The 23694-nt window shown below is 40.0% G+C and overlaps 1 protein-coding gene across 1 annotated transcript in view; it reads right to left on the bottom strand.

The window, feature by feature from the left end:
* The window catches only part of LOC134458198 (NACHT, LRR and PYD domains-containing protein 3-like), a 44620-nt gene extending 30479 nt beyond the window's left edge, over positions 1-14141 (bottom strand). The window contains exon 1 of the mRNA XM_063210369.1: positions 14065-14141. Coding sequence (XP_063066439.1) covers positions 14065-14141 — 77 coding nt within the window. The remainder of the gene's footprint in view (positions 1-14064) is intronic.
* Between the last annotated feature and the right edge of the window lie 9553 nt (positions 14142-23694).

Genomic DNA, 23694 nt, shown 5'->3' on the forward strand with positions numbered 1-23694 from the left:
TAGCCCCAGTGACTTCATCTTCTTGACAAGAGTGAGGGGAATTATGGTGTTGAATGCTGAACTATAATCAATGAACAGCATTCTCACATAATTACCCAATGATGAGAGCTTGAGATTTGGCACAGATGTCAACTATGATCAATGTTTTGAAAGACGGGCATTGGTTTCAGTAAAATCCAAGATGGCCGCCATTTTCAAGATGGCCACCCCTTCCATGTAAATAAGACCAAGAATACTTCGCTTAAAGATATGAGCATGAAATCTGATACAAATGTTCATTGGAATCCACTCTTCCAAAAAGAGGTGTTGGTGAAAGGGAAATCCAAGATGGCCACCATTGTTCAAGATGGCTTCACTTTCCACTTGTAAGTTGTAAGGCCAATAATAGTTCAGTTAAAGACGCAAGGATGAAATTTGGAACACATGTTCATTAGAATCCACTCTTTGAAATAAGGACATTGACCACAGGAAAATCCAAGATGGCTGAGATATTTCATGATGGCTATCCTCTCAACTAATAATTCCTAATGTTGCCTGCTTTTAAGTACAGTTACTTCCATGGGAAAAAACATACATACATACATCTAAAAAAGGTTGGTTGTTTTTGACAAAACCTTGACAGGTGGAATATAAAAGGACCAGGCAGAGTTACACTTCACATCTGCAATTTCACTAGGCCTTGCACGCAAGATCAAGCCTCTAGCATTCACACTTTCTACACTTAGCAAACTCTTCACAACTCTTTGCAATGGTTGCCTTCTCCATTCTTCATCAACCTTCTCCCATCTTCAGTCAGCTGGATTTTTAACTTCTGGCTGGCAGACTTGTCTTAACCCACACCCAGCCTGCTTGATTTGTTGCATCTTTAGTGTGATGTATCAGTTCAACTATTGTTAAAGGATTTTCTTCACATAGTCTTATCTTTCTGGCAAAATGTTCATGTCTTGTATCATCAATACAATCTGCAGTACTGAACCTCCCAATCATGAACACCACTAAGTTACTTTCTACAGAACCCTAATGTCGTCCTCTCAATGTTCGGGGAAAGCTGGTTACTGGAGTGGCCTCTGTAAAACAATTTCATCAGTGGTTTTGAAGACTGAGACCACATCACAACTAAAGAACAACATGTCTTTGACCTTCTCTTGGCCAGCAGTCCTGTAAAGGTGGTGAATGTCAATCAATCAAAGGCTCTGACTTTGAGCACACATCAGCCACAGCTGCAGCACATGTATGCTTTGCTGAGTGGGGAAAATTGCCATTAGCACAATGGCATGGACAAATACGTGGCAATTGGCTTCCTCTTCGGGAATATGCATCTCATTCAGAAAGCGAGCCAAGTGCTTCAGGTAAATTTTATATTGTAAACTTTACATAACCAAGTTTGGTGTAGACATCTGAACAACCAAAAAATAAACCTGCTCTAACTTGGTCAGGACACTCTCAAAACCATTACAGTTCTCCTGGTCAAACCTTTTGACCACAGTCAACTCAATGAGAGGTGTAGGAGGTGGTGTTACCAGTATAGCATTATACCTGGATTCCAATGGCTTTCCCTTTGTAAACGCGGTGTAGTAGCAAGGTCAAAAGGAAATAGCTGTGGGTTCCCTCAACTGGTCAACAAAGAGTTAAAAGAGCAGTCACTACAATACACTTGACTTGTCTGAGGGTGAGAAAGTTGGCTATTCTGGGGTATGTTGGCATTTATCTGTGGATATGTCCAGTTAAAATCCAGAAGATTGCTGAAAACTGGTAAGTCTTCAGGGCAACTGGACCTCCCGTCGCAAAGTTGAGAATGTCTCAGACAGGTGCAAATGCTAGCTTGGTCTAATTTACCCAGCCTCATGCAGTTTAACATGTTCAATTTAGTCTGTCTGATCCTATACCTGTACATATTTCTGTTAAGATTCTAATAACTTCAAGTGTTTCTTGCCCTGTTATGAAAAAAGTTTGCTATTGCACGAAAAAATTGGACTTATACGATCATGCTTTTCGTTTTTCATGAAGTAATTATAGATACTATAAATCAGTTAACTATAAGGAATCATTGATGGAATGAAGCCATCTTCCATTTTCCTTTGGCCAGCACCCTGTTACTCAAAGAGTGGATTATTTAAAAAAAAAAAAAAAACATGTTGTGGCTAATGTCATGTTTGCATCATTAAGTCAACTAGGCCATACCGACAAGGGTGGCCATCTTGAATAAGAGGCAGCTACTATGGATTTTTTTCCATGGCCAACACACTGTTTTGAAAGAGAGGATTCTTATGAACATTTGCCCCATATTTAATTCCTGCATCAGTGAGGTAAGTATTCTTAGCCTTATTTACAAGAGGAGAGGGTGGACATCTAGAAAAATGGCAGCCATCTTGATTTTTTGTGTTTGTCAATGTTTTTTGTGAAAGAGTGCATTCTAATGAACACTTGTGCCTAACCACATTCTTGCATCATCAAGTGAACCATTATTGGCCTTATTTACAAGAGTCGCGGGTGGCCATCTTGAAAATGGTGGCCATCTTGGATTTTTACACTGCCAATGCCCTATGCCAATAGAGTGCATTCTAATGAACATGTGGGGCAAGTTTCATGCTTGTATACCAAAGGGAACTATTTTTTGCCCTTATTTACAACTGGAGATGGTAGCCATCTTGAAAAATGGCGGCCATCTTGGATTTATGCGCAACCAACACCCTTTACTGAAAGAGTGCATTCTAATGAACATGTGTGCCCATTTCCATGCTTGCATATCAAAGTGAACTATTTTTGGCCTTATTTTCAATTGGAGAGGGTGGCCATCTTGAAAAAATGGCGGCCATCTTGGTGAACAGTGAACGCCCTCTGCTAAAAGAGTGCATTCTAAAGAACACGTGTGCCAATTTTTATGCTTGCATACCAAAGTGAACTATCATCGGCCTTATCTGCTCCGCTAAATATGGTGATGGTCACTCCATGGTGTTGTATTGCCTAGACCTTATGTCTGTGGCCAATGGACCTTAAAGGGATATGCCACTATTTCGGGGCTTAATACAGTTAAAATCTTTGGACAGGGTTTATTAAGGTGGTAAAGTGTATTATTTTTCATGGTAAGCGTTGTCTTGCTTTAAGACAAGTTAAAAGAGGGAATATGTCGCTAAGCTAGTGAAAGTCAATGTATCCAATGCTCCACGGATACATTGACTTTCACTAGCTTAGCAACATATTCCCTCTTTTAACTTGTCTTAAAGCAAGACAACGCTTAACATGAAAAATAAGACACTTTACCACCTTTATAAACCCCAGCCAACGATTTTAACTGTAATAAGCCCCAAAATAGTGGCATACCCCTTTAAGTTACCAACTCAATAACTCCAGCCCAAGTGGCTGTGTGATAAACGACACCTCTGTAGCTAAGTTTACGACAGGGCAGCTGTCCTCTGGACTCAGCTAGGCCCCAGAATTACACAGAAGCACATTGAAGAGTAAATTACCTCTGAAATGAAGATATTCTACATGTGAATATATTATGTTATTGTCCAATAAATAATTGTAAATATTAATGAAGAAATATAGTCAAATCTTCGTCACTAGAATGAGTTTTTTTGTCGCCAGGGCCCGGGATTCACTGTGGTCGGTGCGACCAGCCTGCTAGTGCTACGGCATTTAAATTTGTCATACACCAGCTGTCATGTCTCCTCCTCTCTGTCACGCATCGCTCTGGGGAATGGTGATTGGTGAAGCAAAGCGTAAACAGAGCCATAGTGCATCATGTATCATTTCTGGCTACCCGCCACTGAAAATGCATTGTGTGGTGTCGTGGGGAGGGAGACTGATTTGCCTCTCAGAAGACAAGCGAAATAGTCGCTAGATTCGGCCAGATTGAGCCTGAAAGTCGCTAAAGCCGGGCATACACTGTGCGATATTTTCAGTCGTGGGTATTAAGCTGCTGCTCACACTGCACGAGGAAATTTCGCGATTTAAAAGTCCCTATCTCACGGCTCACGTCCTCACACTATACGAGCCGACGGTCAGATGCGAGCAGAATGGTCCGACTGTGCGACACGACACGCGTGTTTCCCAGGACTGCAGAGGAGGGAACAAGCGCACCTGAGGTGGAGATGAGGGCACGATCAAGAGCGAATCGCACGGCCCTATTAATTTGTGCATGTGTAGTGTCAAATCGGCTAGTAGCACTGCTTTAACTGTGCGATTTAGTCACGAGGCATGACCAGGATTTCAAACAGTTTTGATCTTCTTTTGTCCCTGAGATTGCATGATCGTGAGGCGAAATCGCTTGCCGTTACCCCATGTACACAGTAAAAAAAGAACTGTTGTTTTTACGGAAAATTGCTGGCAGCAGTGGTTGCCAAAGTCTACCTTTAAACAAATAACGGTATATTTCCTTTTTACATTTTACGGTAAGATTATGGCAGCAGTGGTTGCCAAAGCCTACCGTTAAATAAATAACGGTATTATTTTTTTACATTTTACGGTAAAATTATGGCAGCAGTGGTTGCCAAAACAGATTGGACAGATTATATTCAGGTGAGTTCAATTATAGAGTTACAATCAGACAACTGATTGGACTGATTATACTCAGGTGAGTCCAATTATAGAGTTGCAATCACAGACAACTGATTAGACTGATTCTACTCATTGGAGTCCAATAAACATCAACTTAAGGCGAGACACGGCAGGTGAAATCATCGTTTTTTCATGCCCTGGTCAAATCTGAGATTTTGGGCTAGTTTGCATCCTTAACTTGTTGTCTTTCACACTGGTGTGAAGAAAATGTCTAAAAAACAGTATTAGATAGTTATTTTATTACATTTGGTAGACTTGCGCTTGTGATTTTTAGGTTGATTTGTCGTGTTTTTCCTCTTGTTACGCACAGTGTTTATTTGCAACCGTTGGGTTTTATATGCCTTCCGAGGTCTCGTTGGAAAGCTTGAGTCTTCCCGCATATAGTCATGTATTCCAAATAAGGATATTTCCGCTGTGTCAACCACCAATCATTGATTTAGACAAGGCGAAAAAACCAGGAAGAGAAGGTTGAAACGAAATCCGATTGGCCGGAATGGGAGATTCGGCACTGTGATTGGTTCTAATCAGTCACGTGTCACTCTCGGCTGCAGTGGATTATTTTGGAGTGAGGAGTTATCCAACGGAGCACTTTGTGTCTCCACTTCTTCAAGACGAATTGAAATTACAAGAGCCCGTGCTTACATGTAACAGAAAGCACGGAGAAACAATAAAGCAAACGACAATATATGTTTTAAAGTGAATTATTCGGTACGCTGTCGGCATTCGTTGGGCTCGCGTTTGCAATGCGTTGCCTACAGTTAGGTTACCCTCTCCTTGCAGCACAACGAAATCTCTGTCAGTGCGCGTTTGAATTGAATAATCAACGAATTGGTACTCATTGTACTGTTTATTTAACGTGTTGTGCGATGTAGCTCACAATTGACTCACATAGCCTAATAACCACTCTTGTATCTTGTTTTCGAGTGAAGTGCACAGGTAAACATGCCGAGGTTGTTCCGAGGTGAAACCAGCCTGGCGACTAACTCTGTGATATTTTTCTTCCAATAGACCAGTATTTCTTAAGTTAATGGATATTGATTATTAGTCTATAATTGACTCCATTGGCACAGAAAAGATTACTTCCTTCAACATTATGGAAAGGGGCTTGTGTAAAAAGACTATCTTTGGATGAGGTAGTTGACCACCACGCATTGCAAAGCAGAGAGGCTGCTTGTCATCCTGCAACATGCTCACTTCCCAAAGTCAGTAGCCTACAGTGGATATATGAAAAAAAATGAAGCATGGGCAATAAAATACACCCTGCTATATATTTTAAGTGAAGTAAAAACAAAGAAACAAACAAAAGTAGAGCTTTATTCATTGGCCCAGTGGTGTGCACAGGCAGAGAAGGCCCTTTCATGAACAAACAGAGAAGTGTCCCAATTTAGTTGTAGCCTATCATGTGGGCTGTTGCCAATCACTGGCATCTAGCAAATAGAGACCATTACACCATTACAAGTATAGTAAAATAATCCTATCTTTAAGGGTAGCCTATGGGAAACATTCTGTTTGTCCATAGGCCGAAGCTTAAGCCAACCTTAACATAACCAAAAACTAAATAATAATTAGGCCTAGGGCCTATAGGCCTACTAAAACCATAGGCCTAATCATGATTAAAAATAAACATGGTTTATAACTCCTTGCTGTCACAAATAAGTAGGCCTATACCAGACTGTGTGGCTATTGTAGCGATAGGCCTATAGCTGTTCTGTCAAGTAGATGAGCTATATTCAATTTCAGCCTATTCATTCTCAATATTAAGGACCCTTTTGTGTGATCTTTTGGAAATATTATGGCCAGTAATACATGTTTAGAGAGGTCAACATGAACCTCTGATGCTATAACATCCATGGACCTACTCCACAGTTTGTGATTTTTAACCTGGCAGTTTCTGAGGCCTGTTAGGGCCTATTCTAACATATTGGTAGGCTATATGCAAATTGGAGGACCAGCCATTCACTTCACCAGTTGTTAAGTGAAATAGTATGCTTCAAGTGCACAAATATGGCCTAGATATAGGTGATTTCACTCCAAAATTGGTGTAGTGAATGGCTGGAAGAAATAGGGGGTACAGGATTGCAACCTCGAAAGCCAGATCACTGATGATGGCACGGTACATGCCATGTGGATACCATTAATGATAAAATAAAAATATTCACCTGTTTTAAATGCAATAGAGTTATCAGTTTTAGTGTAATACATGCATATATTCATCCTACATTCATCCTAATGCCATTTTTTTATGTACGTTGTGGCTTTTACCAGAAATCTATGGATTTTTGCCATACAAATCTTTAACGGCCATTTTCTCAAAATGAGGTTTTCCTCACACTCAAAGGCCTAAAACTCCACTTCTGTATGACTGACATACACCAAACTTTCCAGTCCTATTCCTGACTGTATATGGAAGATTCTGTCACAGGATTTTGTTGTTATATCATTCTAAGCCTGATTTATAGGACTTTTCCTCTTAAAATGAGGCGAAAAATCACATTTTCAGGGCTAATAGCAGTTTTTCAAGATTTTCTGGTGAACAAAATGAGATATCCATGAATCCCTGTGACAAAATCTTTTAAATAGCTGTAATAACACAATGAAAAAAGAATTTTGAGTCTAGCTCTTCCACATGTCAAGTTTTACACTTTTGAATATATATGCAAATTAGCGCATAATTAATTAAACATAGCCTAATTACCATATTTAAATATAAGATTTCAGAAAACTTCCAATACATTTTTTTCTCCTATATGTATGAGTAATCCACTGGAAAAGTTTCATGGTGATATCTGCAAGTTATTTTTTTTAGCCTATTCACCTTTAGTGTCTCGCCTTAATTAGATACCTAAATAAATGCCCAATTGCCAGATTGTCTAGTGCAGACAGGTGGACCAGTGTAGTATCATCAATGAAGGGTATGCAAATCCATTCTTTTTTTTAAAAAAGGCCTGAAAATAACCTTAAGGAAAATGAAGGCCAAAGCTAGCGGGGCAAGCAAGCTAACAAACAAGCTAGTTAGCAAGCCACCATGCAGCCACCCTTACAACGTGACCTGCTAGCCGGGCCGGCCAGGTGAGGGCAGGCCAGCAGCCGGCCAGCCGGCCTTACAGCCAGCCAGCCAGCTAGCTAGCTAGCAACCAGTGAGCAGTACAATGCAACAGTCCCTGTTTAAATACATGTTCAAGTGAACCATGTGACCCGAGTGATGAAGCATTTGGCAGGTGCAGGCAGTAAGTTAATCATTGCATGACAGCCCTTAGCACTCAGGTGAGGTCAGGAGATTTGGATGGGGTAGAATGACAGTTTCAAATAGACTGGGCTACTTCTAAGAGCTCAAGGGATTACTGTCCCAGGTAGACTTTTTCAGATTATACTAGCCTATAGGTATATTTTACACATTAAATGAGGCTAAACTGTAGGCTGTTACCGGAGAAATAATAAGTTACAGTGAATTACTGCAAAATGTGCAAACTGTTGCCATTTGCAGTCCTTAACTGTTGCACAGTTTATTCAGTTGCCAGCTTCATTGTTGTCAAATCTACAACGTGGAGGCACCTGGAGCCAAGCAGACAGGCAATATGTTTTCTGTGGAGTAATTAATATTCAATTCATTATAACCTCCATTGCTTTCTGTTGGGTAGGAGGAATGCAAAAAAAGATATTCTGAATTTTGAAGAGGTTTACCGTGTCAATTTGCCTCTCAATCGAAAACTCTGATGGCAAAGCCTCAAAGTCCATTAAGGGAAAAAATTATTGCGGTGGAGAATTTTTCGCAGGATGAACTACAACACATGCAGAGGGTTGTACTCTAAGTTAATACTCATTGATGGCTACTAATCAAATAGCGTGTTGACATCAAACTCTGCCTGTTACAACCAGCCTATCAGTGGTTTGACAAGTTACACCTGGAACAAGTGCAATCACAAGAGATCTATTGGATTAAAGAGGACAAAAAGCCTAACACGACCAGAAAGAGCACCTACTTTTTGTAGTATACACAATGTGAAGAAAAGCAGAACAGAGTTCTTGTCTGTTGGTTCACAATTTGGTTCACTAACAGAGGATTGAGTTTGGTTCACTTATAGGGGACTCAACAAAAATGGCTGCTCATGTTGCCAAAACATTTGAAAATTGGGGAGGCATGTTTTTCATAACTCTCAAGGGAGTTAAACATTAACTCTCTAGCTCTCTTAGCTCAACAACTCGGATCCAGAGGAGTCAAATAACACTCTGTAGTGTTGCTGCAACTCTTGATGTTTAGATTTTGGCTGAACACCAGTCTAACTCTGATCAATCGAACTCTGACAAATTTGCTGTGTACATATGTGTACACCAGTGAAAAATAAAGTCATGTACCGTTTCTTGACTACTTCATCTTCACTTAACGGTATTTTCCAATATTTTCTTTTCAGTGAACAGTTCAGTATTTTCTACATATTGACACCAGTGAAAAATAAAGTTATGTACCGTTTCTTGACTACTTCATCTAACTTAACGGTATTTTCCAATATCTGTGTTTACAGAGAACAGTACAGTATTTTCTACATATGACACCTGTCAAAAATAAAGTTATGTACCGCTTTTTGACTAAATAGTGGCTTGCCATATTTAGTACAGAGATAAACTGTTTAACATTTTACGGTCACTGACTGTTGCAATTTGACAGTTTTTTGCCGTAATTTCAACAGGCATTTTTTACAGTGTACACTGCACGATGCGAGACTCACGATTGACCTGCGATTGTTGTGCGAGTGCCAAATCGGGGCAAAAGTCGCACAGTGTAAGCCCAGCTTTAGTCGCTAGATGATTTTTTTTGTCGCCAGAGGTGGCCTAAAGTCGCTAAGTTGGCAACACTGGCTCCAATTGCTCTGGGAAGGGGAATACTCGAGGCAGTGGCGTGGTTTAAGCGGAGACATTCTATTGGGACTAAAATGGTTGGTTTACAGCCTTTTCTTGGCTCAAATAGTAGCAAACCCAGGGAAGAGGGTTAACGTCTTGGTCAGACCAACATCTCCATACAACATTTGAAAGTTGATTATAGTAATGAGGCAATCTCTGTACAGTTTTTTGGTCTTTTTTGTATACTGTATATGACCTTTTTGTATATATGACTCACATATAGGTGTGTACTGACCTTCATTGTGCAAAAGTTTAATTTATTTAGTGTTGCCCCATGAAAAGGCTCAAGATTTAAAACACCCATGCATGTGCCCTCTCCAGGCCAGCTGCTAGATATAAGCAGTGTGCGCAGAGTGCTTAGAGTAGCAACCAGTGCTTGGGGCACCAATCACTTTGCCCCCCAAATTGGGGCCTCTTAGATTGACTAAAACATCATGAAAATAATATTGTATTACACTACAAAATATTACATATATGTCCCTGGTTCTCTGAAGGAGTGGAGAGAGACTGCTCTCCTATGGGTTTACTCATCCTACTGAGTACAATCCACCGAATACAATCATCATCGCCGAAGGCAAAAAGGCTGGCCTTTCCCGCCGTCCTCCAGGGCTATAAAAGGCAGCGCGCATCTGCACACATCCTCTCCCACCAAGATCCTTGAGCTTTCATGAACGAGAAGGACGAACTACAGAGCAGTCTCTCTCCAATCCTTCAGAGAATCGGGACATATGAACTAATGTTCTCTTTCAGTCGTTCGTTCGACTGCTTTCCTACGGGAATTACAAACACTCCCGGTTGTAAACACAGATTGAACGGGTACTGAGTCGACCGGAGGTCTACCGTGCAGAGAGAAAAGCCCAGGAATATATTTAAAATACCCAATTTCAGACTGGCGCACAATAGCAAAATTACGTCATAGCCTGCGACACAGCACAAGTTGAAAACAAAAGGGTACCGTATTTGAGGTATGGGCCATGCATGTAAGAGGAAAAAAAGAGGAAGATTTCTGATGAGAACAGGGGGTTTAACCCATTATGTCCTAGAGACATATATGCGGCATTCAGGATTTTGAGATTTGAGTTGTTTTATTAAATATATGGGTATGTTAGAGCTGAATGAACACATTATAATGCAAGAGGAGGGTCTTAGCTTTTAACCCATTGAGGTCTAAGTGCCCTTGAGAGGGCAATTTGACATGTCTCTAAAAACAAATCTGTAACTCTGTGAGTTTTTGTCATTGCCTCACACATAAGTTACACCATTAGAAACCTCAGACCTTCCAGATTTCAAATACCATATATATATTAAATAAATTATATAGCTGACCCAATTTAAAGAAAGTGAAAAGAAATCTTCGCATATTCTGTACTCTCTGCCTGTAGCAGCCACACCTGTAGCTATTCACATGTAAAGTACCAGTGCTTCAGTGGCTATTCAGAGGTGACAACACGCCCCTTTCAGGTAGGGTAAACACAGCAGACGTAGAGTGACAGGGGGGTTGGGGCTATCAGAGCACATGGGGATTGACAGGGGGGTGTGGGCCATTAGAGGTTTTTCACACCTATCTCATTAGTATTCAAATGAGACAGGCAGTGGCAGTGACATAGTCATTCTTTTTTGCATTTTGTATGAAAACAACAAAACATTTCTAAATGCCCTTTTCACTTTTATGCTGCCAACACATTTGTTTACAAGATTCAAACTTCAAAAGTCTTGGCTAGATATATTTATTGTGTGTTTTCTTGAACTTTTTGAAGACGTCTGAACCCTGTTTTTTTGTACAGTTGTGTTTATACTCAATTTAAATAAAACATGTTTGTATGACATCCAATTTTTTTTCAGATTATTTCTTGTCAGGCTTTTCACAATACAACCATATATTCCACTTTTGCATAGATGCTTACTGTTAGCTGAAAATACTTGAAAATGTCAGGGTGGTGCAAGCAGCCTAAAAGCCTCTGAAAGGCCTTAGACCTCAGAGGGTTAAATGTATCTCATCTCATGTTTGTATGTGCTTCGGAGGCTGAGATATTTAGGATTTAATAGGAAGAGGGCATCCTTTTCCAAAAAGGGCTTAGGACGGGAGCGTACCTATGTTCCCCGGGTCCTATGTTCCCCGGTCTTTGTATTGGAGCGGGTAACATAGGACCCTTTTGTATGTTTCCAAGTTTTCAAATTGTGTCCTTCCCAAAACCATTCCTAAACCTAATCTGTGCGAAATGCTATTGTTCTGAGTTGTAAATTTGTGCCCTAACCAAAACTATCCCTAAACCTAACCTGTCAGAGGTGCAGCAACAACCTGCGCTTTGCCATGCGGCAGCAGTCTACTTGGAAGCAGCGGGGAACATAGAACCCTTATTTAAAAAAGGGTCCTAAGTAGGGCTGCACGATTATGGAAAAAATCATTATCACGATTATTTTGGTCAAAATCGTAATCACGATTATTAATCACGATCATTGATTTTTTGGAAAATTATAACAAGATGAAATATAACCAAAAATGAATTATATTCGGGCAGAGCAAAATAAAATGAATTGTAATAATTATGTAAAGGCAATAGTATGAAATTCAGGTGGACAAATTTCTGGCCAGAAACACCAGCCTGTCAGTATGTTCTGGCTTCAAGGACGCTCTCAAAAGTAGGTCACTATTGTCACGATTAAATCACGATTAAAATTTCGACTTCGATTCCACTTATTTATCACGATTTTCGATTATTTTCGATTAATTGTGCAGCCCTAGTCCTAAGTTCCCCGTATTGTAGGTTTCCAAGTTTTCAAATTGTGCCCTTCCTAAAACCATCCCTAAACCTAACCTGTCATAATGCAATGTTTCTGAGTTTTCAATTTGTGCCATGACCAAAACTATCCCTAAACCTATCCTGTCACAGTTGTAACAGCAACCTGCACTTTACCATGTGGCAGCAGTCTACTTTGAAGCAGTGGGGAACATAGATCAGTTTGAAGAAGAGGATTGCATCTCCAAGCTTTACTACTGCTGCAAGTTTTGTTGCCGCCCAGGAGATAGTAAAGCAGGGGAAACCATTCACCGATGGCGAGTACATGAAGGATTCATTCATTAAAATGTCAGAGCACCTATTTTCGGATTTCATAAACAAAACCGAGATCATTCAGAAAATTAAAGACATGCCTCTCTCCGCAATAACATTGAAGGAGAGGGCAATAAAAATGGCAAACAATATCACCCATCAGCAAATCAAGGACATCAATTCAGCTCCAGCTTTCTCAATTGCCTGTGATGAGTCGTGTGACGTGACGGATATCGAACAGACAGCTCTGCTATGCAGGTACGTGACCTCTGATGGGCCGCAAGAAGAAATTAAAGCCGCAAGCGGCGATGACGGGCCCTCGCACGTACATTTCAGGGGCGGGGCATGCCACCTAGCATGTTGCTATGCCCCCCCCCCCCCCCAAAAATGGAGTCTGTACAACGTTCGGTTCACGAGATATTGAAGAAAAACTAATTAGCATGAATTGGCATTCAAAATTAGCATTTACATTGTCATGATTAGCGTGTTGCTATGACCCCCAAAACAAAAATGGAGTCTGTACGACGTTCAGTTCCCAAGATATTGAAGATTTACACTTTTCCTGCAGTTCCTTTGCCTACCACATGGTGGCGCTATACCTTATATAGCTTTCAGGCTTATATAAGAGTTAGTATTCTTTATATGTATACATGTGTGCGTTTGCATTGTTTTCAAACACTCCAAACTGAAATGGTGGCCAACTTCCTGTTTTAAAATTAGATACCTAAAGTCATTGAGCCGCCATCTTGGCAAATTACGAGATATCAAAAATTATTTCGCAATATATCATTGTCAATGCCTTGAGCCCATGTCCACCGAATATTTAGTCAATACGATAAGCGGTGTAGGACTAGTACGTAAAAGTCTGAAAAAAATGCCAAAAAATGCCAAAAAAGTACAAATATCTCACTTCCTGTTGGGCGTGGCCATATCATTGCATCGGACTTTATTGTGCGCCTTAGTGACATAAACACCTTAAAAAAACTCCCGAGTCTGTAGCTCAAAGTAGATGTTGGCCCCGCCCCTAAACGCATTTGGGGGCGTGGCCTCCATTTCAGTCATATACAAAAGTTTGTATTCATTACATGCATACATGTGTGCATTTCCACTGTTTCAAAACACTCCAAACTGAAATGGTGGCCAACTTCCTGTTTTAAACATAGATTCCTAAATTCATTGAGCCGCCATCTTGTCAAATTACGAGATATGAAAAAGTCCTTCGCAATATATCATCGTCAATGCCTTGAGCTCATGTCCACCGAATATTAAGTCAATACGATGTACGGTGTAGGACAAGTATGTAAAAGTCCGAAAAAAATGCTGTAAAATGCCAAAAAAAGTCAAATCATCTCACTTCCTATTGGGCGTGGCCATATTGTTGTATCGGACTTTGAGATCGGATGTTAAAATAACACCCACCCGCGCATCACTAATGGTAAGGTATTCAACACACACACACACACACACACACACACACACACACACACACACACACACACACACACACACACACACACACACACACACACACACACACACACACACACACACTGCTCACCGTTCTGCAGTTGAGACAGCATCCATGTCCCTGTTTTCAACTGAGGACAAACTGCCAGGTGCACCAGCCTCTTCCATAGTATCTTCACTGTGTCCCACAGCCTCCTCTCTCTCCTGTGACACACTCATCCCAGCTGCAGTGGGACACTCTCTTCACCTGAACAGATAATGTTAAGATTTATATTGAGTAATTGGCCTATTTAAATATAGGCTACTACACAGTGGTAGCATTAATCCAAAAAACATTTTAAATTAGCTGCTTTAATAGATTTGAGATTCAATAGATTCAAATATTTATTGTCATTGTGAAAAAGACAACGAAATTGTGTTTGGGGTACAATACTTAGTAGCAGCAGGCTTTCAAGTAAAGTGCATTTAGAGGTAAAAGTGGCACCAGTGCTTGACAGTGCTTTGGAACAAGTGATAGGCAGGATGGTGGCTGTCGCGCAGGATGTTCTGCACTGTCCGTAGACAGCGCGTGGTGTAGATGGTACTAACATTAAAAGTTGTTTCACCACCTCACCAGTAAGTAGGGTGCAGTGTGCCCAGAAGGTTGGTATATTTTCATCACGCAACGCAATTGTTGCATAGCTACTCAATGTTTAGGAAAGTGCTTTATCTCCTCCTCCCCTTCTGTGTCTTTTTCGAGTGCAAGTTTTAATTTTAGTTAACTTAGCCAGTTAGACAAAGCCCTGGTAGATGACATGTAAGCTTCAGGACAAGAGGCAATAATCTGCATTCATGGCCGTAGTCAGCTTTGATAAGTCCTGAACTGGGTCATTTCAGGGGAAAAAAAATGTTCGCCGTTTTTGCTTACACATTTCAATTGACAATTTTATAGAAATCACTTTGGTGTGAGAGTGCCACGATATGTATTCCACATTTGTGATTTACCGCCTCGCTGTGAAATTAATGCCAACAAACAGTGTCAATTTATGAACTGAAACGGCAAGTGCCATACAAAGTCAGAAAGCCCAGATCAATCTCTTTCTGATTATGTGCATGTCAAGTTACCACCATACAGTTGGTCGACAATGAAGCAAAGACGCAGAAGTGTGTATTTTAGACAGCACAGAAATGATAATCAGTGGCATGCACAGCCACTTTCGGGGGCAGGGGGCGGGGCCACGTGAAACTTCCTTTCTGGACTAAAAAGGTTATATCTGGATGAGAATAAGTTCAGACAGAGGAAACCGCACCTCCAGGACAGGGTAGGTAGGCCTATATGAAAAGGTGGCCTACTGTAGCTACTGTGGTGTAGGCTTATATGTCAGGAATGGTGCTGAATGTGATTATTTTGGAGCAGCAGAAGTAAGTTATTCCATCAATATTTCAAGGTGTGGTGAGGTGTGGTGTACGGTGGTCCTATGCACAACATCCTTCCACACTGCATACACATTATACCGGTAGTCTGTATGTAATCTGTCATACTGCCTGTCATGATTTAATATTACCAGCAGAGGGAGCAAATTGCTCATGAGAGCTCTATGCAGTCAATAGATACCTACTGAGGGACACTCACACCCTGCACCTGAACAGCTACAGAACAGTTACAATACAGTACTGTACCAGCAGAGTGCAATTGCAATTCAGTAGAGACACTGTCCAATACAGTATAGAAACGCATGCTATATACTGCTGAGAAAATAAAGGGAACACTAGCCCAACGTCCATATGCCTATAGGTTGGTAGGCCACATTAAGGGAAATATTTTTTGTATTGTAAGTTTTCTGAATTATGCTGATTAAATATGCAAAAGGGCCCACATGTACCGATATATGTGATAAAATATGTAACATACCAAAACATAAAACCAATTGCAATAGTAGTAGTGTTTTTACATTATTGATCCTTCATCCCCTCTGCAAAAATCTACCCTCATCAATTCCAAGGTCAAAAGTAGCAGATTTCACCCGCTGGATGCCAAAATGCATTGGATATATACTACTTCTGACCTTTAAGAAAGTTGCAATAAAGTGATGGAGGTAGTTTTTTTCATATGTGAAGAAGTGTGAGTCATTACCTTTTCAATTTGCTTTTACATTGTTGCACATTTTATTTAAATGAAATTTATGTGATCTCATTTGCATAGTACATCTTCATATTTCAGAGAACTTGCAATACAAAAAAATATTTGTCTTAGTTTGAATAACATACTGTAAAAGTGAAATCTCATAGTTTAAAGTTTTACCCCATTCACCAATAATCTCCTATATTGTCTCCCTATGGAAAAATGGGAATGGGAAACCTCCAACTTTGACATTGAAAAAAAAAACATGTTCCACTGAATATAAATAAGTAGATTTTTAAAATGTCATAGATATGCCTAGGGATTACATAAAAAAACTTGGAATGGTTATTATTGCAATTTGTCCTGTGTCAAAGTGGATTGACTGGCCTATTAGGATGTCAGACTTGTAGTCCAAAGGTTGCCGGTTCAACTACTGAGCGGCCATGTCAGTGGGTTGGTACAATTAACCAGTGTTCTCCCTAACCCTGAGCACGGTACCGTCCTGCCGCAATGCTCCTTTGGGGCACTGTTTGGGACTGTCCCATTGCCCGGTTAAGGCATAAATGCAATTCTGTTGTGTGAGCACTGTGTGCTGTGGAGTGTTGTGTCATAATGACAATGGGAGTTTCCCAGGCTTTATTTTTGTTGAGCAGTATACACACTGACGACAACACTGATGATGCACCACATACACTGGATACTTTTATCCAAAGTGACATACCATATCATAGTTCTCACGGCACACAACAAAAAATTGTACCTGCAGGAATCAAAGACTGCCAAGAATCATGCCCGCAACCTTTGGGCTACAAGTCTGTCACCCTAACTGTTCGCCCCTCTGCATTACATACACAGTCTAGTTGTTATTTCATAACAAGCAGTTATGCTGCCTGGTGTGACCTTACATTGCCAGCAGATGCTGCAAGAACCAGCTGAATGCTTACAAGGTGTACAGAGAGAGAGAGAGAGAGAGAGAGAGAGAGAGAGAGAGAGAGAGAGAGAGAGAGAGAGAGAGGAGAGAGAGAGAGAGAGAGAGAGAGAGAGAGAGAGAGAGAGAGAGAGAGAGCTTTTGGTGTGTTTGCAACAATATACAATATCATGTGGCCTACGTATTTCCATCGCAAATTCATAAACCTCTACCTGATAGTAGTATCAGTCTCACAGGTTTGTGACATAGGTCTTACAACAAATTCACCACTAGGGCGTGGTGACAGAAGAGAGCCTTGAAATAATAGAAATATTGGACACAGTAGATCTCACAGTATAATCCAACATGCCCAAATGTCTTCATATTGTCTGTTTTCTTTTCCTGTCCATTATATAAGAAGGAATTCATTTCAATATTGCACATTGCACACACTACTGATGCGTTTATATACAATTAAATATAGTTGTACATACAGTCCCCAGAGCAATGTGCGGTTAAGTGCCAGACTCAAGGGCACTTCACAGCCAGGGATGAAGGTGTAAGGACACATTTGATCCCCTAATGGAGTGTGGGATTTGAACCCGCAACCCTCCGATTTAAAGACAAAATCTATTAACCAATAGACTACAGCTGACTCCTAATTCTATTATTTCATATCATTATGAATATAGATTATTATATAACTTTTAAAATCTGCGAGAACAAATAAGGTCACACAACTAGCCTATTTCACCACCTCTGCGACTGGGAGGAAATGACCCTCTCTGTTGCCATAGAAACCCAACCACAGGTCTAGGCGTAACTTCCCTGCATGAACCAGCATGCCATAAAGGGCATAACTATTACTAAATGCTAATAACACATTTGGGTCATTCCACGCCAAATCTCCGAATCATGCCGCACAACCATCTCAGATTTGGCAGAAAAAAGTCAAGGAGGTTCACAAACGTCCCAATAGGAAAAGTGCAAAATTATAGCTCTCAACTCCTCATAGTTTTGTCATTAAAAATGTTTCTGTCAGGTACCCCCCTCACTCGTTTGGAACAGACTTCTCAGAGAACCCACTTTCAGATTGCTGTATCCAAAAAACTGCTTTAAGTAGGTCTTTACCAATTTCAAGGGGTAACATTTGGAACATGTACTTGTGAAATGTGGATTTTCACACATCCTCTTGTGATTTACCACCGTTTTCTGGGGGCTTAAAGTTGCTTGAAAAATTCTCACCTTTGAATTTGTGGGCATCTTTGAAGGACTGTGGTAAGCGCAGTTTTAAAGACAGAGGTTTGATATGGACAATGTATGTTCCCAACCATTCTGTGCATGTTGTGTTGAAAGACTGATCTTCTGCGATGAACAGTTTAGAAAATATGAAGTCTTTAAAATGGAAAAACTGAAACTTGGTGCCATCTTTGCCATGTTATTAAAAAAAAATGTCACGACTGACGACCATATTATCAACAGTTTTGGAAAGATTAGATGTCTGTTCTTAACATATCCAAAAACTGGGATGGTATTCTGCCTCATTTGGTCACAATGATTTTTCAAAAACCCACTGTTGCGTGACTTCCACAGCTCCTATGAAAAATTGATATTAGTGGCATCTTCGCCATGTTATACAAAAGAAATGACAGAACTCACCACTCTGACATTTACAGTTTTAGAAAGACCCAATGTCTGTTTTTAACATATCCAAAAACTGGGGTGGTGCTCTGTCTCATTTTTTAAAAATGGACTTGTAAAAACGACTGTGTGACATCTGCAGCTTAATGCTCTATTGAGGTGGGGCCCCTGCTCTGATCTTTGCAGGCTACATGGGGGCCCTATCTACCAGTATTTGCCATGAGGCCCTATGTGCAATTGTTCCGCCACTGTGAATGACTTGAGCAATTTGAGTCAGACATTTTTGATACAAGATATTTGACTTGAGCATTTTCGACACTCTCAATATAATACGGCAAAAAAGTAAAAGTGGCTGTTGACAGAGTTTTTGTTCAGCTTTTTCAGTAACTACATTTCAGTAAATCGAAGGTTATAGACGTGTGTAAACTTCATCTTTAGGCACTGAAAACCAAATACCGGAATAAAGTGATGAAATGTTGAATCACTGAAACATCCCCGTAGATCTTGAAACAAGTACATCCTGACTATCACCACATCTCAATGCTTTTTATTACAATTCATAACAATCTTTAACAACTAGTTTATCAACAACTTTGATGCAGTTCTGAGGCCTGCTGTGGATTATTTTGGATTGTTTATGAGATATTGCCTTTAAACATGTGATTAAGCTATTCTTTCTGCGTTTGATATGTGTTGTACTCCATGTTTTCAAGTATGTGCATTTGTGCAATCTCATCAGGGTTAAGGTAGAACATCATACATTAATTCTGGCATTGCTCAGCTCTGTGACAGAGTTGACCCTTGATGAGCATTCAGTCAGTATTGCAGTGGTCTAGCACCATGCTCAGGGTAACTCAGTCATGGTGATTGGAGGGGCAGGACAGCTGTTTAGTTAGGTTACCTCCTTACAAACAGTCTCCTCCTTGTGTATCATCACTGTTTTTTTCTCTTCTCCATGATAATAGAAGTGTCCCACCCCCCCCCAAAAAAAAACATGACAAAGGGGACCTCTTCATAGAACTTGGCCCCGCCCCAGTCCTAACCATGACCGAGGAACCTAGCGCATTGTATTGGTTCATGGCAAAGGTCTATGTGTTGGATCATGTGATGTGCACCTCTACTAACCAAGCAAAGTTGCAGAAGGATTGGGAAATTTGAAATGTGTCAAATCAAAATATCAAAATATCTTTACAGTCAAAAGTAATTAGTTTGAAAAATCATATGCTGAAATAAAGTTTGGCAAACATATCAAGACTATGTGTTAACAATACTACTTTACAAATCAGAATAATTCAATTAATTTATCACTACTGTTCGAGACTTACTTTACGGTATAATAGCAAAATGTTCACTCCTGCAGTGTTGAGGTTTAAACACATGGCCATAACCTTTAATTCACGGACATTTAGTTACCAAAAAATGTAGTTACCTAAAAGCTAAAAGAAAAAGAAAAATAATAATGGTATATAAATCACTCAACTGTTTCTTGACTGTGCTTCAAAAATACTCAAGTCACATTTCTTGTATCAAAAATGCCCAAGTCAAACTGCCTGTCATTCACAGTGTCAGCCCAAATAGATTGGCACCCAACAGTCTGCAAAGGTCATGATTATGGCCCCTACCACAAATTCAGGAGGGCCCTGGACAAATGCCCTGCTTGTCCCCTTATAGCTCCGCCCCTGGTAATTCATGTGACTTAGGCATTTTCACAGGAGCTGCTGATGTAACACCAAAGGGGTTTTTCAAGAGTCATTACAAGACATTGATGCAGAACACCATCCCAGTTTTTGGATATGTTAGAAACAGACATCCTATCTTTCCAAAACTGTTCAGTTCATTGTGGTGATTGCTGTCATTGTTTTGGTATAGCGTGGCAAAGTTGCCCCCCAATATCAGGTTTTCATAGGAGCAGTGGAAGTCACACAACAGTGGGTTTTTAAAAAATCATTGTGACCAAATGAGGCAGAATACCATCACAGTTTTTGGATATGTTAAGAACAGACATCTAATCTTTCCAAAACTGTTGATAATATGGTGGTGAGTCGTGACATTTTTTTTAATAACGTGGCAAAGATGGCACCAAGTTTCAGTTTTTCCATTTTAAAGACTTCATATCTTCTAAACTGTTCATCGCAGAAGATCAGTCTTTCAACACAACATGCACAGAATGGTTGGGAACATACATTGTCCATATCAAACCTCTGTCTTTAAATCTCCACTTACCACAGTCCTTCAAAGATGCCCACAAATTCAAAGGTGAGAATTTTTCAAGCAGCTTAAAGCCCCCAGAAAACGGTGATAAATGACAAGAGGCTGTGTGAAAATCCACATTTCACAAGTACATGTTCCAAATGTTACTCCTTGAAATTCACAAGGACCTACTTAAAGTAGTTTTTTAGATACAACACTCTGAAAGTGGGCTCTCTGAGAAGTCTGTTCCAAACGAGTCAGGGGGGTACCTGACAAAAACATTTTTAATGACAAAACTATGAGGAGTTGAGAGCTATAACTTTGCACTTTTCCTATTGGGACGTTTGTGAACCTCCTTGATTTTTTTCTGCCAAATCTGAGATGGTCGTGCGGGATGATTCGGAGATTTGGCGTGGAATGACCCATTTGTAATATCGTCGGCTTGCTACCAAAACCGCCTAAGTCCGAATTTGGTCGAAATTAGATTTTTACATAAACTGACTTCCCTACCACAGCTGCATCACCCTGCCTCTCCGCCAGGGTCATTGATCAATCACAACAGTCACCAGAGTCAAAAATCAGTATGTATAAAGTCACACACTGCCTATGAGAAAATGAATGACCAGGGACGTAGCTATAGGGAGGACAAGGAGGGCATATGCCTGTAGGCCTAGGGCCCTCCTGCAGGTGGCAAGAGCAGGGGCCCTATTATGACCTTGGCAGGTGGTATGGGGGCCCTATCTATTCATCCTGGGGCCCTGTGCACAATTGTTCTGCCAATGTGAATGACTTGGGTAACTTCACATGGGCAAGAAGAAGCAGTTTATTTAAATCTGTTGAGTTTTTTTCTCTCTCTCTTCAAAGATAATGGCCATGTGTGAAAACTTCACCCTTAGACATCAGTGTCTGAGATATTCTTATTATCACACAATGGTTGTTGCCTTAAAATTAAGCTGTACGAGACAAATTCAGCAATTATTAACCAGGTGCTCTATTTGATGTAGGCAGAGATTTGTAGACCCTGAGACAAAGAACCATACAAGTCCACATTTTCACATTTTGAACATAGGCTTATGTTTTTTTAATTTGCAGTTTGAAGATTACTTTTTTATTTAGATTTTTCTTGAAGTCAGAAAGCAAAAGCTACTCAAGTATAATAACAAAATAATTTTTAATGTCAATGTTAAAAGTCAATTGTTACCAAGTATTTACTATTCTGGACATGAACAGTTTTGTTTTGGACTTGTGTGTTTCCGTATCTCAGGATTTAGCGAGTGTATTGAAACCATTAGTGTTTCCATTAACTTGATCATGAAATGAATCCAGTAGTGGTTCTATACCATGTTCTGAATGCCACGGTCATGGTGTTGAAGTGGGCGGGGCAAAGTTATATGACCAGGTTACCTCTATCATGGGCAAGGTTGGGGGGGTGGGGCAGCTCTATGAGCATGGGGAAGAGCAAAAGTTAACCAAAGATGATAAACAAGGAGGAGACAGTTTGTGAGGAGGTACAAGGACCAAAGAAGTGCCCCACCTCTTCATCCTCCACCATGACTGATGGACCCTCAACATGGAGATTGGACGCCACTGCAATGCTTTTTCTGAGTGATACTGTAAGCTGGATCTGTCCTGGCATGAGCAATGACTGTTTTACCATTATTGCATCTGCTCTTGAATAATGATAATATCTCTGAGGGCTTAATTTTGGATGAGAATGTAAATAATATTAACCATGAAAACTAACATGACTGAAAGTATTAGAAAGTAAAAGAAAGCTGTGAAAATCTGTTGGTAGATATGAGATTTACCAGCATACTAAACTATTACAAGGTCTACAAAAAATATTTCAATCATTCACAATTTCCAGGATTAAAGTTTGGAATAAAAAGAATAGTATAACTATCAAAATAATATGCAGCGCATTGTTTTTGTTATGCTCCATCAAATTATTTATTTATTTTAAAGTATTTTGTTTTCCTTAGAAGGTGTTTAATTGTTTGACTTGCAGCTTCACTCAAAATAAATAATGAAAATGAATTAACATCTTAGAGGTACTGTTTGTAATGGATCAATGACACAGACAGGATGACAGGATGATGCAGAAGTGGTAGGGGAGTTAAGTTCTGCAAAAATCTCCTTTTGACCAAAATTATTAGGGGGGACTCACAATTGCTCTTTGCCCAGGGTCTCAGATTTCCTAGAACCGCCACTGGTGTTTGGCGCCCCCTAGGAAATTTAGTTTTTCCCTGTTTTCCGAAAACCCCAAAATCGGACTTAGGCAGTTTTGGTAGCAAGCCGACGATATTAAAAATGGCTCAATGATGTTTTAATACTAGCACACATCAGGGTGATGCAAGAACAGCTTACATGGCAGCTGTATGATTTTTTTGTGTGGATTATCTAAGGAAAAAACATCATTAGCCTAAATACACCATACTGTGAAGGTTTTAACAGAGAATGAGCTGACAAGCCAGGTACTGTACAGTAACACACAACATTGCCAGTGTTAGAGTTCACCTTATGGCCAGATACAACAGATAATATACATCATAATAACATGAAACAAAGCAAAATCAGTTGTTGCTCCAGTTAATTTTGTGTATTTTTGGTTTCTTGCCCAAACAGTAATGGATTGATGAACTGGCCAACCTCAACTGCCAAATTAGTTAGGTAACTTTGACATTTCTTGATGTTCATGGTAAGTAAGCTGAGAAGCATCTAAACATCAAGTCACTGTTTCATAACAGACTCTACATCACTCTACAGGACCTAGGACTAATGTTAAGAATAAACAATAGGCCTACATAAAATATTTTTTTTCTACATGACAATGAACTAAAAAAAAAACAATGCAAAAGATTTTTGACATGGATTGAAAATAG

This window comes from Engraulis encrasicolus, chromosome 1 (assembly GCF_034702125.1).
Source record: "Engraulis encrasicolus isolate BLACKSEA-1 chromosome 1, IST_EnEncr_1.0, whole genome shotgun sequence".
NCBI lineage: Eukaryota > Metazoa > Chordata > Actinopteri > Clupeiformes > Engraulidae > Engraulis > Engraulis encrasicolus.